At 34.3% G+C, this 19264-nt stretch overlaps 1 protein-coding gene across 5 annotated transcripts; it reads right to left on the bottom strand.

The window, feature by feature from the left end:
* Window positions 1–11248: 11248 nt before the first annotated feature.
* LOC107060045 (uncharacterized) lies at window positions 11249–18111 on the bottom strand. Of its 5 annotated transcripts, XR_001473109.1 has the most exons (7): window positions 17902–18111; window positions 17254–17503; window positions 15343–15462; window positions 14235–14481; window positions 12095–12304; window positions 11759–11866; window positions 11249–11652 (listed from the first exon to the last, which is right to left on the bottom strand). XR_001473109.1 is itself a non-coding variant. In XM_015307354.1 (6 exons), the coding sequence occupies exons 3-6, from the start codon at window positions 15373–15375 to the stop codon at window positions 11639–11641; spliced, it is 351 nt and encodes a 116-aa protein (XP_015162840.1). In that variant the 5' UTR covers window positions 15376–15462; window positions 17254–17503; window positions 17902–18111; the 3' UTR covers window positions 11249–11638. The 5 variants fall into 5 exon arrangements, 3 of the variants coding, with proteins under 3 accessions (XP_015162840.1, XP_015162838.1, XP_015162839.1); XM_015307354.1 differs by lacking the exon at window positions 14235–14481 and having other exon boundaries at window positions 11773–11866; XM_015307352.1 differs by lacking the exon at window positions 14235–14481.
* Between the last annotated feature and the right edge of the window lie 1153 nt (window positions 18112–19264).

Here is a 19264-nt window from a genome sequence, read left to right on the forward strand (position 1 = left end):
ATGTCGTGCGGCAATGCTTCATGACAATATGTACATTTCACGTGTAATGGTATATGCTCAACAAGTTGAGTGGACCTTGCATGGAGAGGCCTACATGTGCCAAGTGTGGTAAGAAGCATGAGGGAAAATGTCTTGTTGGTATGGGTGTGTGCTATGGATGTGGAAAATTTTGGCATCAATTGAAAGATTGCCCAACCCGTACGACCAAAGGAAGAAAGGGCAATCAAGCTCCTCCTAGTGGTTCCAATTTCGATGCTTCTAAGAAGAATCACTTCTATGATCTTCAACCATGAAGTGATCAACAGACTTCCCCCGATGTGGTAACAAGTATGTTGCAAGTCTTTTCCATTGATGTTTATGCATTATTAGATCCCGATGCCACTTTGTCTTTTGTTACACCCTTTGTGGCTATGAAATTTGATGTACTCCCTGAAACCATAATAGAGCCATTTTCGGTTTCTACCCCGATTGGTGACTCAGTTGTAGATAAAAGAGTATATAGGAGTTGTCCTATTTCTTTGTCTCATAAAGTTACTTTGGTTGATTTGGTAGAATTAGACATGCTTGATTTTGATGTAATTTTGGGTATGGATTGGTTGCATGCATGTTATGCTTCAATATATTGTAGGACCCGGGTGGTCAAATTTCAATTTCTAAAAGAGAAAATCTTAGAGTGGGAAGGGGTGAATTCTATTCCTAGAGGTCAATTTTTTTCATGTCGAAAAGCTAGGAAAATGATCTCCAAGGGATGTGTGTATCATAATGTTAGGGTTGTGGATGTTGAGTCCAAGGTCCCTTCTTTAGAGTCGGTCCCCAGGGTGAGTGAGTTTCCGTAAGTCTTTCCCGATGACTTTCCCGGCATTCCTCCCAAACGGGAAATAGACTTTGGTATTGATCTTTTTCCGGATATACAACCCATATCTAGCCCTCCCTATAAAATGGCTCCGGCTGAATTGAAAGAGTTGAAGGAGCAATTCAAGGACTTGTTAGACAAGAGATTTATTCAACCAAGCATATCTCCATGGGGTGCTCCGGTATTGTTTGTAAAGAAGAAAGATGGGTCCCTTTGGATGTGTATTGATTACCGCCAATTGAACAAGGTCACTATAAAGAATAAGTATCCTCCTCCTAGAATAGACGATTTGTTTGATAAACTTTGAGGGGCTGACTATTTCTCCAAAATAGATCTTCCTACGGGTTACCATCAACTAAGGGTAAGAGGGGTGACATTCCAAAGATAGCCTTTAGGACCCGGTACAGTCACTTTGAATTTGTGGTTATGTCTTTTGGGTTTACCAATGCCCTGGCGGCATTCATGGGCCTAATGAATAGGGAATTTAGGCAATACCTTGATTCGTTTGTGATCGTTTTTACTGACGATATTTTGATATATTCAAGAAGTGAGGGTGAACATATGGATCATTTGAGGATTGTATTGCAAGTCCTCAAAGACCACAAATTATATGCTAAGTATAGTAAGTGTGAGTTTTGGCTAAGGTCGGTTGCCTTCCTTGGTCATAATGTGGTGGGCATTGGTATTGAGGTAGATCCTAAGAAGCCAGATGCGGTCAAGGGTTGGCCTAGAGCTCTAATAAGTTTGTGTTGTTGGAGGCTTGTGAGGAAAGCTTCCAAGAATTGAAAGATAGACTTACATCCGCTCGGGTGTTGACCTTACCTGAGGGTACCGATGGGTTTGTAGTGTATTATGATGCTCCTCGAGTGGGTTTGGGATGTGTCCTTATGTAACATGGTAAATTGATTGCCTATGCTTCGAGGCAACTCAAGGTACATGAAAAGAATTATCCAACTCATGATCTCGAATTAGCGGCGGTTGTGTTGACTTTGAAATTATGGAGGCATTACCCATATAGGGTCCATGTAGAAGTTTTCACCGACCACAAGAGTCTTCAATAGGTGTTTAGCCAAAAAGAATTGGATCTCTGACAAAGAAGGTGGTTAGAACTTTTAAAAGATTACGATATGAGTGTCTTTTACCACCCCGGCAAAGCCAATGTAGTTGCGGATGCCCTAAGTCGAATGTCCATGGGTAATGTGGTTTATGTTGAAGATGAGAAAAAGGAATTAGTTTGTGATGTGCATAGGTTAAACCGATTGGGTGTCAAACTAGTGAATTCTACCAAAGGTTGTGTCATGGTCCATCATAGTTTTGAATCGTCTTTTATTGTAGATGTAAGGTCTAAGAAACACCTTGATCCTATTTTGATGGAGTTGAAAGAATCGGTTCTCAACAAGTCCGTTGAGGCTTTATCCCAAGGGGGAGATAGGGTGCTTAGGTACCAAGGTAGATTATGTGTTCCGGATGTTGATGGCTTGAGAAAGCAAATTTTAGTAGAGGCTCATGGTTTTCGGTATTCTATTTATCCGAGAGCCACCAAGATGTATTAACTTAATTCTATCATATTATATGGAAATTATATATAAAAGCTAAACTTATTTACTTATAGGTAACCTAGTTATATCAAAATTCTAGGAAATCAGTTTAATAAGTGAAATATGTTCAGTATCTCCTTTCCATCCACCCATGCCTCCAATCCCTACCCCTTACTCTCCCACCTATGCCATCCCGGAACCCCTACTTCTCACCCCATAATATTTTGGTAGATATATATATATATATATATATATTTGTGAGATAATTTATTTTTGTTTACTTATCAAACACTAGAAAACAAATAAGAAACCCATTTGTTTTTGTTAAGAAAATATTTTCTTAAAAGGATTTTCCGTCATACTAAACACACCCTTAGACATAAACTCATGTATCTTATAAAGTAACCTAATTGTATCAATATCCTAGGACACAACTCATTTATAGTTATCTTATATGCTAAACTAATCATATCAATATTCTATAACACTTAGCTCTTGTTTGTCCATATAATTTGAAGTGAAAACTTGAAATTTTACAATTTTAGTTTTTGAACTAGTGATTTTTGAAACTTGAAGTTGTGGTTGAATATGTATTGTACCTGAAAAAATATATGAATTTTTATGAGTGGGAGTGAAATTTCCCCCAAAAATTAGTTTGAATCTTGGAATATTTGGTGTGGACCAATTTTTGAAACTTGAAATTTTTTAGGTTATTCGCACGGATGCCCCCCTTTTTGGTATGGTCTTTACTTTTGTCCCTCAAATTGATGGTGTTTAATTGCTTTCCTTCGATACTATATGTAATAAAAAAAAGTGGTTGAAAATTACATTAAAAAAAAACCTCAAGGCAAAAAAATTTCTCAAGGTTAAATTTACAAGGTACAAGTTATGCCATTTTTCCTCATAAGACATTAGTTGAGTTTCAAAATATTATGTCTTCAGAAGTTCTAGCGCACAAGCTTTGAATTAAATGACTTACTTTTACCTTACTTATGTCGATAGAATCATAAGTTCAATTTAAAAAATATTATGTCGTTCGAGAAATTCTATCCCACAAGCTTTGAATTACATAACTTAGTTTTACAGAACTTATGTTGATACAATAATAACTTAAGTTTATGAACCCACAAAGTTATACCGTAAGAGACATAACTTATTCATATAGAATTTTTGTTGGACCGGACAAAACTTCTCTTGCTGAGAGGGTTGTGCGAGTATTTGTCCTATGAAACTGTTTTGATGATGACAAATAACACATGAGAATCATGCCCACTCACCGTTCTTCCACAGTATAAATACAAAATCATAGGTCAACCAGGTTTAATTTATTTTATTTTACATTTAAGTCACCTTCCACCTTCTCTTGGTTTCTAATTCAAACAAATAGTTGTATTTCCCATCACACATAAAAAATCTCTCTTAAACCACATTGTTTATGAGTTCCACACTCCACACCACCTGCCCATTGCCATCGCTAACAATGATATTTGTTTTATGGCATAGTATGTTGATGAATGACAAAGCTTTAATGAGAACCAGGTTCACCCAAAGAATATACGAACAGGTTCACGCCAGTAGGCTATTTATGGCTAGCGAATAAGTACAAGATGTAGCAAAGGAGAGAATCCTATAAGGATTCTCCTGAAGGAAACCACATACTATCAGGTTGTTAATTGTATTCAAAGTAAGTTTATGAATTATTTAAAATTATTTTTCTCATTGTTTCACTTTCATATGAGTATCTAAATCTTCTACTAAGGTTGTGAAGTTTCATACAGTTGTAAATTTCATAAGTATATTTTTGCACGTTACATGATATTAGTGTAGTAATATGTAAAATTCTTCTTGTTCATAATTTATGTGCTGGTGGTTGAAAAAATTAACATGCACCCTAATATCTTAGATTTTTGGAAAAGTTGATAAGGGTTGGTAGAAGAAGCTTTGTAATGAACTCAGGCCGCTCACCCTCATTTGATAAATTCTTATTAGTGATAGTAGAATTATTTGACATAATCAGTTGGTCTTGTTTAAATAACTCATATAGTTGTGGAAACATCATAAGGAGATAATCGTTCAACTTTTGGGAAATATTAAGTGATAGTGCATGGACTGAATGCACATCAAGAACTCGAATATTATTAATTGCATGAAAACCAACAAATGACACAGCCCATTTTGGTATTATTTTTCTAACTACTACTATTTGAGCTTTAGTTCAAAATCTCTTCAATCTTTATGGTATAGAAATTGACCCTTAAATTAGGTATTTTTCCTAGTAGTAGTCTATTTTTTTCTTTTTCCTATTGTGATTTGGCCCAAACTTTGTTTTGATTATTATATTTGCATATGATCGCATTACAGCATGTGAAGGTGTATCTTTAGAGTATCAAATTTTGGTGTCGTTGCCGGAGAATATCGTTTGAAAACTTACCATCACATGTTTGATTGTTTTAGATATGACATAGGTTAATCATGTGTCATGACCCAATTTTTCGAGCCATAATGGCGCCTATCAATCCGCCAGTAGGCAAGAAAAACCCTGTCGCAAAACATAACAGTAATGGGACTAAGGGGGAACTATCCTCAACAAAGCGATGCATAAACAAACATAACACATAAGAGGAAGGCGTAAGAGAACCCAAAACTATATATACAAAAGAGACCTCCCAGAACTTGGAAATCACATGTACAAAACTACTGAAAGAGTACGAGTCCCAAAAATGGACCACAGAAACAAGACTACCTCAAAAAGCAAATGGCAAGTAAAAATGTAAATACATAATGAAGACAGGAAATCCCAGAACGCCATATGCTCACCTTCGTCTCCAGAACACAATGTTGCATGCTCAACCTCAACGTTGATAGCTTGTGACGGAAAAGATAGAATCAAACAGGAACAAAGGTCAACAGAAATAAGAGCAGGACAATAATAGAACTATTCTAAGGATAATTAACCTAAACCCCGCTAGGCAACCCAAAAGACCCGCTAGGTACACTCAAGCACAAACAAAAAAGAACTCGAACATACTCCCATAAGCCCGACAGGTACACAGAGAAGCCACAACTACGGAACCGAAAGGAAAAAAAACCCAACTCCGAACCGACACAACTAAAAACTCCAACCTAGTCAACAAGTCTGACTTCCACATCGGGCCACCCAGCCCGCCAGCAACTCCAGGGCATTACCCAGCCAAGCTAGTGCCGCGAGGGGGTATATCAGTCCCATCTAAAAGCCCTAATAGAAATGCCCAATAGGCTAACGCTCTAGGGATCCTGTCCAAGCCAACCAAACGTGCCATCTAACACTCACGAGGGCCCTGCCCTAGCCATATAAAGTGTGCGGGCCTGTCAACTCCAAAGAGGACATCAAGTAACATATATCCAACTACCCTGCCAGCTAATCACCCAGGGCCCCTACCCAATACAAGCCAGAGCGTGCAGGTAAAATCAACTCCGTAGGCGATCTCAAATTCCAAGCTATCGTGGATCGATGTCCACTACCAATAACATCAAAACGGGCGAATCAACTCTAAAACATCGTAGATCAACGTCCACTACCAACTATCTCACATCAGAATCAACCACGAACACCCAAACTAGGAAAATACTACACATTTGATAATGCAATGGCATCACAGAAATGGGGAGAGAAGCCAGAAGGATCACAAGCAATAAAAACCCAAAGCTAGGCTTAACTATCAGACCCAAGTCTGTTATGCCGGTCTACAAAGACCTATTACATCCGAATCGACGTCGGATACGTACAAAAGTCGACCAGGTGCATGAGTCTAAGGCAACACTAGTCTAACCTAGACTAAGGCTAAAGATAAATTCCAACATAAATAAACAGCCAACTAGATATTACGCAGGCAACAACAAATAAACAGCCCAACAAGTAATTCATAAATACCCACAGATAAAAAACCCATCCAACAGCATGGTACTAACCTCGAAATAGCCTGAAAATCAACCCTACAACATGGTTTTTGAGAAGAAGAGAAGAAATACTAGCAGCCCACCCCAGAATCACACAATTCAACATGTAATTACACAATAGGGCTCAATCTAAGGGAAAGAAAGTCGTAGCCTTCTTGAAGGTCGTAGCCTTTTTGAACGGCCTTGGATCACTGCCACACTATCAAAAATAGAATCACAACATCAACACGGTCGTTTAAATACTAAAATCATCAAAATCGAAGACAGACCAATTCCGGAGTCAAAATTAGGAAATATCAGACCTGCTCTAGAATTTCTAAAATTAACTCCTTGAAATGGTCTTAAACCCTCCCTCGACCTTCTGTTCTAAAACTGAGCACCTCTCGGGGCGCAAAATAGCTCCATGCAATAACAAACAAAAATGCAAGACTTGGAACAGTCACTTACAGCCCAAATACACCACAATTGGAGACTTTTCGACATGCTCTAGACAGTCACCTCCACAGGCAATGCAAAATCGAACACACCGGACTTTGAGTCACCCAAACGGAGCTCTAGAACTTGAGATATTGATGTTTCAAAATGAGGTTGAATCTGATTTTTTGCTATATAAATAGAAGCGGTTCTAGTTGCTAAAAGCTAAATCTAGTCTCCAAAAGACTAAATTCTGGTCGCTAAAGGTCCGCACCAGCAACACATGATTTTGCTATATTTTTTTAAATATCTTCGAACCGACCCTCAGAATTCGTTCGGGACCCGATGAACTTAAACCAGATATGCTACCCCACTAAATTTGATATTCCTGACTCAATGACGTAGTTGAAATTTCCGTACGAGGTCATTGCAAGAAAAAGTGGGCCCCACACCCAAATGCTATTTTTAGCCAATTTTCAGAACGAGTCTTGGAATAAGACCGGATGACCCAGAAAGCGCACGAATGGTCGTTCTAGACAATACTCAACATTTCGGAACTAACTGCATTGAAGGAATTTTAATGAGAGTGTGTTTACCAAGAATGTTGACAAAGTCAAACTTAAGCCACAATTCAAAGTCTAAAGCGCCAAATGGCCCCAAAGTCAAACTAAAAGCCTTGAAACTCGTGCAAACCATGCTACTAGCCTAATTTGGCCACTCCAGAGCTGATGCAACCGTCAAATTTCCCATATGAGGTCGTTTACTCAAGGTTATGATTGAAATTAACTTTTCAAGTTTCAAAAGCTCCAACACAGGAAAACGGTTATAAAACCTAAATAATAGACAATACAATCAAATAGTCAGTGCCAACAAGTCATAAATGACTTGTGGTCGCTACATGAATGCTCTAAACGACAGAAAGAAGGCATAAACATGGAAATGACTTGGAGGGTTGATGAGTCCACAAATTGGACTCATTCAGGGCTATATTTTAATAGAAAATTGTGTCCTCAAATGCTTATTTAATCTCAATATCTGATGAAAACCTTTAAGTTTCAGGTATTTGAAGTTAAAGAGAGCATGGACACTACGTCGCAAACAAGGAACGAAAAGGGCTGAAAAGAACGAAGAAATGAAGGCACTACAACAAATTCGATTATCAGGGACGAATAATTTCGTCATTTATAAATCAAATTTCGTCACTTAAAATCTTGTGTGACGAAAAATATTTCGTCAATCAGTCGTCACTAAACGTGCGTCGCTAAAAGTATACAATGACGATTTAGTGCTTCGTCACTAATAGTATTATATTAAATACAAAAATAAAAATCGTCTCCAAATGCATTAATATTTGTGACGAATTTATTTGTCATAAAAAGTATAATTTTTTTGTAGTTAATAGTATGTTTTGTCACAAAAATGTTATTACTATCGACAAAATTATGTCGTCACTACTTATTTAGTTCAATTAGTGATGACATTAATTGTCTCTAAAGTTATATGTATTTCGTAGTTGAACAAATGTAGTTTCGTCACTAATGACTACTTTTTATATACAAAAAAATATTTTGTCCTTAAATGTATAAATTAGGGACAAATTTATTGTTATAAAAAAGCTTAATAATTTTGTGGTTAAATCTATCATTTTGTCACTAAAAGTATTATTTTTACTGACAATATATATTGTCATTAAAAATTATCACGATTAGTGACAATTACAATTGTCACAAGATAAAAAAATAATTCGTATTCAATAAAAAAGAGGTACTAGGACAATAAATTTTTGTCACTAAATTTAGTCAACTTGTAATGAACTAATTTATTTCGTGACGAAAACATTTATCTTGAAAAGTTTAATATAGTCGTTGCTAAAAATTACTTTTGATGATAAAATTTTTTGTCACTAATTACAAATAAATAATGACATTTAATTATTTTGTATTGGTATTATTTATTAAATTAGAGTTGCATAAATTAAAAATTAAACAATAAACATGCTAGATAATAATAAAATTCAGCCATGATCATATAATTAAAAACAACAAAAATTATATTGAGATAATATCTCATTATAACCTCCTTAAATAAAAGTAACATATGTCCAATAACAAGAAAATCTAACTGAAATATACTAAATATTATCCTAAACTTAGACAAATAATTAAAAGTTCCTTCCAAAGTAGCAATAATGTGGTGACACATAGCTTGCAATTGATTTTGATTCAATTCTCCCCTTTTATACCTGTGAAAAAAGAAAATAAAACAAAATTAAGATTTAATTTAAAGTATGTATGCTAAGTTTAAAAGTAAAATATACAACACAATTTGTCTTTCATATGTTGTAATGCGCAGTTTTATAAGATTATTGGATAGATGGTCCCTGGTATTACAATTCAATTTCTTCCATCTAGGAAGAGTTCTATTCAGTCTCATTTTCAGATACGACAACTAATTTTCTGCTAGGACCAATATGATTGATTGTAAACTATAATAAGTAATAATAATAATAGGATTTATGCTCGTGGGGTGGGGCTTGATTTTTACTTTTGATTCATTAGTTTATCCAAATGGACTTCAGTTTGTTTTAGTTAAAAATTAGTACAAGTGAGGCTTTGCCCTCATGGTTTATCCTACTTACCAAGCACAGTAGTTCTATTATGATATAGGCAATCAAATTTTTTTGCATTCTTTGTACCAAGTTACTCAGCCCTATATATGTTCCTGCAAAGCATTTGCTTGAATAAAATTTCCTATTTTAGTCTAAGACTAAGACCCAACCTCTTTATAAACTATACGAAGTATTTAAGCAACTAAACTCATTAGTTAATCTCTTGCTCAGTTAAGTTACTAAGTAAATCTGCTTATAACTACTTGTAATTCAACAGTAAAAAGAAGCACCTTCTATCATGCATAACTAGAAAGCTTCTGTAGATAGCAGTTGGTACTGGAGGAAGATTCACACCATGAAAGAAAAATGCGACGTTGGTATATGCAAGATAGGTACAGGTTGACTAAGGGAGGTGAATACTCAATCACAAGGAGCTATATTGATATTAGAGGGTACCACAACAATTCACATATTGCTGAATGCATTTGGAGTGCAGTGGCTCAACTTAAACATAGATTTATTCTATGGTAAGTTGTCCAAGACAGATTGCTAACTAAGGAAAGGCTGATGAAGATGAACATCTCAGTGGAGGAAGTTAATTGTTGTTTATGTGATGCTCAGAAGCTGGAGACAGTCAAACACTTGTTCAGTGAATGCCCATGGATCACTTAGTTCATCAAAGAGAGCTTGCAGATGTAATGTTTTTCTTCAAAGGCTGAAAGTGTAACTAGTTTTGTGTCTTGTTAGAGGTTGAGATGCAGTTGTTGTGCTCAAGGGCTCTTTAGGTGTATGTTTTCGTTTTAGTAATGGTAATGTTTAGATGGTTACCAAAAAAAAGATAGACATTATATTTCTTTTGATCTCCTACTCTCCTCAAGTTGTTGACTACCACATCATCTAGTAATGTACTAATTAACTTTACCTTTACAAAGTAACACACCTCCAAGACAACTCCAAGGAGTAATATAAACTATAACAATAACAACATTCTAATTAAGAGAATAATGAATACTATCATGGATAATAAGAGATCTCAAAAGTAACAACCAAGTTTAAACATGATTTTTTTTACTACTAAGAACTCTAACAACAATTTCCAGGACCTTCCTTTGGAGGGTAACAGTAAAGCACACAAGTTTTTCCTAGTTAAATGATCTAATATGGTTAGACCAAAGCTGCAAGGGGGCTTGAAAATAAGGGACCATTGTGACACTTGCAATATTTGGTTTCAAGGAATTTGTTGTTCTAATATGAGTTGTTTACAGCTACTACATCATATACATACTGAGACACCCCCACTTTATGTCAAACTTCATTTTCTTGAATACCTATCAAACTAGTTGCCTCATATTATCAAATTTTGCTAGCAAAAATTAAGAAAAAGCATACCAAACCATCACTCAATGAACAAATACACTAGCAGCAAGGAGTAAGAGACTGATAAGGATAGCAATTGTAACTCTATAATGTTCATATCCTACTCACATGGTCTTAAAAACTACAAAATTTTGTAATAAGAAGGAAATCTCCTTTTAATCTCTAGCTACTAGCAATGCTTCCCTCTATAATGTACTATATCATTTTCTACACTTTTTCCAGTAACATTAGAAGCAACTGAAATTTAAAGTATTGGGCATGTTTAATATTGATCTATTTTAGGTAAGGTATTAACTTGTACATCATGATATAATGAATTTGTATAGACTACAACTTATTAAACATGATTTTTGAGTTAGCAAAATAAAAATAGAAATATACCTTAAGTCTACCTTCTGATGTAGCGCTGCATCATAAAAAATTATATGGAAAGTTAGATACTAAATGTTACATATTTATATATTTATTAAAAAAAATCAAATAGAAAATATTATATAAGTTTGCATTACTTCTAACCTTGATGGCGATGAGCGAGCAAAGAGTTGTATCTTCCTAAACATGTCTTCTTGGCTTGCTACTACAGTGTCCAACTGAGAATTTAATGCTTTTATTTGTGACTGTTGGTCTTGAATCTGGGATTGCTGGTCTAGTATCTGAAACTGTTGGTTTTCTACCTTAGTTTCAGCTACATTTAATCGTTTCAGTAAGTCATGTTGGGCACTAGCAACTTCTTGTTACACCTTTTTGAGAGAGTCTTCTAACTCAGCCGTTCTCCTTTGTGTAGCTCTTGTAGTATTAGGTTTTGGATGATAACCAAGGCCTTTTATATATCCCGACTTTGTACCAAGAACAATATCCACATTTTCATCAATAGTCATGGAAGACTCTCCCGAAGTATATATATCTTTCAAATCAATCATGTTGTTCTACATAAAAATATGAATACTATTTAAAGGAGAAGGAACAACTTCTGAAGAATATTAATCAGAAAAATGCAATGTGTCTATGAAGTATAAATATTATTTTTCTTACATAATGAGTCTCACCCTCTAGAGAAAACCATCCTTTTTCACTCGTGTAATGAGTATGCTTGTAAAACTCGATTCTATCAGGCTCTAGTCCTTCAGGTCTAGTCCCACCCTGTATAATAAGAAAATAATTGAAATATTACTAAATTTTTATTAGTTAAAAGAATAAAAAGGGTATAACTTATCATTTCAGCACGAGCCGCTACAAACGCTTTTGACCCCATGAAATGATTAGATTTAAGCTAAGTTCTATTGACCTTGTTTATGTCGCATCATTTCTACAAAATAATAGAAATATTGTAACTTTAATAACAAAGACAATAAAATGAATCTAAATTACCTTATGATGTGGATTGATCCACATGTCACAAAGCCTATTCCAATTTTCGGGGGTCAACTCTGGCACTTCAATTTTACGAGCTTCTTCCTCGGAGTGTGCACTTTCAAATAGTTGTTTTAACTTGTAACGCCACTGTCTGCTTCTATTTTTCAGGATATCCTCGCAACTATCTTTCACGTAATGCTCATCCAAATTAATCTCAAACCTCTCCTAAAAAATCAAATAAAATTTGAAGACACAAAAGAATGATCAAAATCCCTGTTATATTAAAATAAAAATCATCACATCTCCTAGCATCGTAATTAACTTCAATCTCACTATTTTTTTAACATCTAAGCTGCATCTTCTTGATATCATTTATACAATCTCTTAGTTTATACAAAAAGTAATAATAATTATAGTTCATATGTGAGTACTCTAGAGCCATATGGAGTAAGCTGTTACACTAACAAGGAGAACCTAGAAAAACATTTAAATGGGCTGAAGAGTTGGAGTAGGCACAAGCTAGAGGCAAAGACTCTACTGCTTTAGTTTACAGAATGTCCTTGGCCGCATAAGCTTACAATATTTTGATTGAGATGAAGAAAATTGTGATCCAGGCTGAAAATATTGACTCCACAAGTTTCTATCTTCTTTAGAAACTATTTGATCCACAAGCATCTTCTTGATATCATTTATATGATCTCTTACTTTATCAAAAATAATAATAATTATAGTTCATATGTGAGTATTCTAGAGTCATATGGAGTAAGCTTTTACACTAACAAGGAGTACCTAAAAATCATTTAAATGGGATGAACAGTTGGAGTAGGCATAAGCTGAAGGCAAAAGCTCTGTTGCTGTAGTTTACAGAATGTCCTTGGCAACATAAGCTTAAAATATTGCGATTAAGATGAATAAATTTGTGATCCAGGTTGAAAATACCAATCCACAAATTTCCATCTTCTTTAGAAACTACTGATTTACAAGCATCTTCTTGATATCATTTATACGATCTCCTACTTTATCAAAAGATAATAATAATTACAGTTCATATGTGAGTACTCTAGAGCCATATGGAGTAAGCTGTTACACTAACAAGGAGAACCTAGAAAAACATTTAAATGGGCTGAAGAGTTGGAGTAGGCACAAGCTAAAGGCAAAAGCTCTACTGCTTTAGTTTACAGAATGTCCTTGGCCGCATAAGCTTACAGTATTTTGATTGAGATGAAGAAAATTGTGATCCAGGCTGAAAATATTGATCCACAAGTTTCCATCTTCTTTAGAAACTATTGATCCACAAGCATCTTCTTGATATTGGAAGGAAGCTTGAAGAGATGAATGTATACCCCTGGTTGTTGGTTTACTAACAATTAGTTGAGCTGATGTACTAGTTGTTTGTTTTAGTAGCAATCAGTATGCCCCTAGTTGTTGTTTTTGTAGTAATTAGTTGAGCTGATGTACTACTTTTTTTTTCTAGTTTATTAACGGTTCAAAATACTGACCACAAGTTTCCATCTTCTTTAGAGGATCCTTGAGAAATAGTTTAGGAAGGAAGCTTGAAGAGATGAATGTATGTCCCTAGTAGTTGTTTTAGTAGCAATTAGTTGAGCTGATGTACTAGTTGTTTGTTTTAGTAGCAATCAGTATGCCCCTAGTTGTTGTTTTTGTAGTAATTAGTTGAGCTGATGTACTAGTTGTTTGTTTTAGTAGCAATCAGTATGCCCCTAGTTGTTGTTTTTGTAGTAATTAGTTGAGCTGATGTACTAGTTGTTTGTTTTAGTAGCAATCAGTATGCCCCTAGTTGTTGTTTTTGTAGTAATTAGTTGAGCTGATGTACTAGTTGTTTGTTTTAGTAGCAATCAGTATGCCCCTAGTTGTTGTTTTTGTAGTAATTAGTTGAGCTGATGTACTAGTTGTTTGTTTTCTAGTTTATTAACTATTGGTAATAAGATTCTTATTTTTTTAAAGTTAAAAGAAAATATGAATCTCACAGAATAAAGAGAAAGAGATCAATGGTGAACTACTACTAGATATCAACAGATATAGATATAATCGAAGAGTTTGCCAAAAAAACAGATGGATGAGTTCTAGTAGTATCCGAAAGGCCTTAGTATAATCACTACCATGTAATAAATTTACTAGAGTACAAAATCCTTACGTGACATCTAATTAGTGCTGCATCTTTGTCCTCTCTTGTGAGTTCCTTCCACTTGTTTGGAAGCAATAGAAAGTTTGGGCAATTATCCCTAACTCATTGGATAGTTTTGATGATTGATCTGGTTTAGTCAGCCTTCCTTTGCCCAGTGGAATTTCTATTTTCATCTTGTTTCCCAAAGTCTTTTTCATTTTTTCAAGACCTTTCCCTCTAGTTTTGCCACAACCTTTCTTAAGTCTAGTGAAATCATCTGATGAAAAAGAGTCAGTTCGAAACACCACTTAAAATCTAAAAAGAAATAGTACATATGGCAGTACGGCAGAAGATGAAGACTGGAACATTGGGATTTTGCTTTATTTTGTTGTATCTTAAGAGACAACAAGGTCAAGAAATTTATCGAGAAACAAAGAGAATATAGGAGAGCTAATAACATTTATTTTGATCATTTAAATCATTCGTTGATTATAAGTTTCATGAATTACATAAAATGACATTGAATTCTAAAGTATAAATCACAGCACCTATTCATTAAGAAAAAAGATTCAAATTATACATATTGACAGAACAAGTACCTTTAGACACCTATTTTTTTTATGTCATAACGAGCAATGGAGAGCTGGTAAAAAATAAAACAAGTCTAACTAATACAAGTTATCATGAAAAAATGATTACATGAAATATGTGACAACATTTTCCACTTCTTAGAGTCAATTTTTGTAGCTTATGTAGTATATTGACAAAACAAAGTCACCTACAACTGCTCATACAAATGTTCAATGGCTTTCATGTTAAGAAAAAGAAATGTGCGATTATGAGTGATATCATGAAGCAGTTCTTTTAAAATGTAAAAATAACTACATGAGTTAAATCCACAAATTCACACATCATCCGAGATTGAATAACTTTCACTAGAGTGAACAAAATCAATTTGATTTATCCTACTACTTCATGTTCCCAACATCATTCTCACCATCCTTAGATACTAAGCTAATGTCCATATATTTTCTTAGAAGTTTAACATTAATAGAAGTTTCAATAGGTAACATTTTCGATTCCAACTTGGCCAATAACTAAATAATTTAATAGTAATCACTATCATAAAACATATTACCTGTATTAACATGAGTAAGGTTATTTGAGTCATCCACTAATTGAGTATCTTGAGTAGTTTCCCCTGTAAGTGTAGTTTGTCTAAAGACACGTCCACCCGGTGCCATTGATTTACAGAACTCTACCAAAACACAATATGTAAATTTAGTATGTTCATAAGATATAAAATCAATAGGTTGAATAAAATTATTTATACAAAAGCACCAACTATTGACAACTAACAAAAAATCTAAAAAGAACATAAACTATCAAACTGGAAAGTCTCACACACGTTATTTATTAATACGAGTTTTTTTTTATCTTCTTGTCCAAATATTAATTGAACTAATGAATCATCACTAGCAAATTAAAGAACAAGTATAACATATCAATGATAAATTTATGCAGGAAATGTCCAAATTTCAAGGCAAAAACTTTTCAGAAAACTTATATAAGCTAAAGTGTTAAGAAAAGGTTGTGGATTTGATAAATATTGAGCCTAGTGAAGAAATGTCTATTGGTTTCAACAATTACTATATGAAGACATATTCTATTGAGGTGTGTCATATCACAAGTAATTCTTCATTGATGGTAAGAAAAATCATCGAGGCAAGGTAGTTTGTTGTGTCATTACCAAATCTGCAAGAAAGCCTAGTGAAGAGACTAGGCAGTATGGTGTTTATGGGTAAGTTCCTTATCAAGAAAAATATATGTAGCCATGATTCCATAGCACCCAAAAGTTCCATGGGAAAGCCTCATAGTTCATCTCAATGTTCATCCTCAACATAAGTTTTGTCTTTGGTTGGCCTTGCAAAAAAGATTAGCCATTTAAAAAGACTGCTGAAATTTGGGATATTTGTTTCTCCTTGTATTTTCTGTGACACAACAGAAGAAACCATTGACCACATTTTCTTTGAATGCAACGTTACCCAGAAGTTGTGATCCATAATATTGTGCTGGATAGGTGAACCTAGATTGATCGGAAGCTGGCAGGGAGAGGTCACTTGAGCATAAAATGGAAAAAGAAAAGACTCAAGAAAGTGAAGCATCATTGGCTGCCTATTTTCTATGGTAGTATCACTAATATGGAGGGAAAAGAACATGAAAAGATTCCAGGGAGGCCACTCACTACCAGGAGACTAGGGTGGCAAGAGAAATAGTTGTCCATAAGGGGGAGGTTCTTGAAGTCCTGGCAGTCTGTTCTATGTGTGCTCAACCATATGCCTCGAGGTTAACACCAAAAGAAGCCGCAAGAACTGGAAGGATTGGAGATCAAATGCTATACCAAATTGATTAGCTAAAATGTAGTAGGGTTGTATTGACATCACTTGTAATAGATAGACAAAAGTGAAGTTGGTACTTCAAATTGTATTATTATTTTTTGTCAACTGAAACTTATGAGAAATAGGGGTTAGTCCTGTTTTATTTTGTAGTTCCCACTATGGTGTTGATAAAATTTTCTTAACCAATAACAAATTGCCCTACATAATATTCATCTATAAATATTTTGGTTTGGTTCATCTTGATAGAAAGTTCCATTACCCTATCTTAATTCTAGGTGTCAAGTTCCAGAAGCATAATGCGACAGACTTTAAATACTTGTTTTCACAATCCATGCTCTCTTCCCTAAAAATCTGAGGGGAGAACATCAATATACAACAAAACGAATGAGAAGTTATTTAAATAGAAGCTTGAATAGTGTTATACTTCACTAGTGTGTGTCATGCACCAATTGTAAGTATGCACACCACTTGAAACCGTAATCTACACAGTAAATTCGAGTATTCTTCTAAATGATCTTGTGAGACAAAAATAAAGCAAGGTCAATGGAGGTGCCAGAAATATCAATGAACAAATCATTCAATATATGATTACTGCACATAACGATCTATTTAATTTTGTTCAAACATAATGTGGGAAGACTGAAACATACCTGGTCTTCTTGTCCAGGTTCAGATATTCTTTCATTTTGCAATGAAACTTCTCAAATATATAGTGGTTATTCTGAAATTCTTTTGGAGCCAAAAACCTAAAAAAATTTAGCGCCAAAAGACAGTTTCTTTCTCCAGTTTTTGGCTTTCTGTACGTTCTTTGGTAGGAAAATTTAAAGAAGTGAAGGAAGCTGTTCCTCCAATTAACCCATTAACCCTGAAACTTAGGAAGTGGAGAAGTGCTCGACCAACCTGAGTTTTGCATATTATTAACATTAATAATTATTTTAATATATTTCAAAAGGGTATAAATGTCCATAACTAAGCATCCGGATAAATCAATTCCAAAATGAGCTTAACTCGTACATAGTGTCGAAACTCGAAAACGAACTTTTGAAATAAAATAAAAAAATTAAAAGCCATTTTTAGGGGAAAAAAAAGGACTCCTAAGAATGATAATACTCTTGCTTATCTGTTTGAGTGCACATCAATCTTTGTGTTGTTTAGCTAAAATTTGCCCCAAAAATTAGCACAACACTAATTTGAATAATGAAATAAATCTGGTCAAATTTACAATATCCAACACTAAGTTATGAATGAAACAATACAAAAGTATAGATCTTAATAGATGAAGGGAGTGGATATCATACCTGTAACATTGAGCACATCCGTAAAGCAAGAAACTTAGCTGCATGAAGAAATTGGAAGCTCATCGGAGGAAGTAGAGACAGTGGCTCATCGGAGGAAGTAGAGACAGTGGATCATCGGAGAGTGCTCAGGGATCATCATCAGTAGATTAGCTGGGAGCTTCAAGGAGGAGAAGATGAGAGACTCAAAGAAGCTTCCATACATCTATCAGATTTTTGGTGTTTCTTTGTAGAAAAAAAATTACTTACTTTCCTAATTAGATAGCATACATTTGTTCGGGCCTGGTCCGGGTTTGGGCCAGACCATTTGTTTCTCAACTAAATAAGATTTCAAGCCCAAATTAAAATGTAGGAGAAGTTCACTAATTACCAATGTTTGGTGTGTGTATCTCCTTTTATGAGTCTTCCGTATAATAGTAATTTATTCTGATTTTGGTAATTAGTGTTCTAACTTCTGATTTTGGAATTTGGTTTTTAATAATTGTTTTTGATTTTGTTGTTGCTGTGGTTTTGTATATTATTTAATTGACGTTTGTTACGTATTGTTTCATTATGTATGATATGTATCGTATTGTATTATTTTAATGAATACAATATTTGGATTGTATTATTTTTCGTCGTTATATAATGTCACATATCAACAATTTGAATGATAACCCTAAAAGAAAAATAGGGTACGGGGTAGAGCTTCTATAAAAAGTTAGGGTGAAGAATATAATAGGATATATAAGTAAAGACAAAATGAAAAAAAATATTAAAGTAACTATGCGATCAAGCCAAATTGGACGCTAACACAAAATGGGAGTACTTTTCATCATGAAACTATTATTCAAAATGCCTTAAAAGGGTGGTATTTTGATGAGTTGAGGTCAATCAACTGTGATCAATAGTTATAAATAAATATTTCCGTATGAAAACAATGTACAATAAGTGAGGTATAATGTAATCACTAGTATGGTATGTAATTCAAGTAAAATTATATATTATATTAGTTGTAACGACAAGTTTGTTCGTAGCTAATGTATAGAAATTTAACCAAACAAATAGGTCAAATTGTATAACTACGAACAAATTTAATTATATAGGATAAAGTTTGTGGGAATTGGTTAATTAAATTAACTATTATCTTGCTTCTCAAGTACTTTTCCTAATAGTTTAGTTTAGTCGCAAGGATTCTAATAGGTTACCTTATTCCATCTATATTCAAAATTAAATTTATAATTTTGGATTAAATATGTTTGATGTGTTAAGGGACGTCATCTACCTTTAACATGTTTGATGTTTTCTTCAGCAAGGTGGGAATTTTAAATTGTTCAAAACTTTCAAATTGTAGTATGATGGTTCTTTCTTCAATCTTTGGTGATGC

This window comes from Solanum tuberosum, unplaced genomic scaffold (assembly GCF_000226075.1).
Source record: "Solanum tuberosum cultivar DM 1-3 516 R44 unplaced genomic scaffold, SolTub_3.0 scf00054, whole genome shotgun sequence".
Taxonomy (NCBI): domain Eukaryota; kingdom Viridiplantae; phylum Streptophyta; class Magnoliopsida; order Solanales; family Solanaceae; genus Solanum; species Solanum tuberosum.

Bases quoted from the DNA above. Each gene is read 5' to 3' on its own strand.
- LOC107060045 (XM_015307352.1), bottom strand. From the start codon at position 15,375: ATGACTCAAATAACCTTACTCATGTTAATACAG. The intron at 12,305-15,342 runs GTAATATGTTTT...TTGATTTTTTAG, and splicing joins CCTTACTCATGTTAATACAG to GAGAGGTTTGAGATTAATTT. The intron at 11,867-12,094 runs GTAATTTAGATT...CTTATTATACAG, and splicing joins GGATCAATCCACATCATAAG to GGTGGGACTAGACCTGAAGG.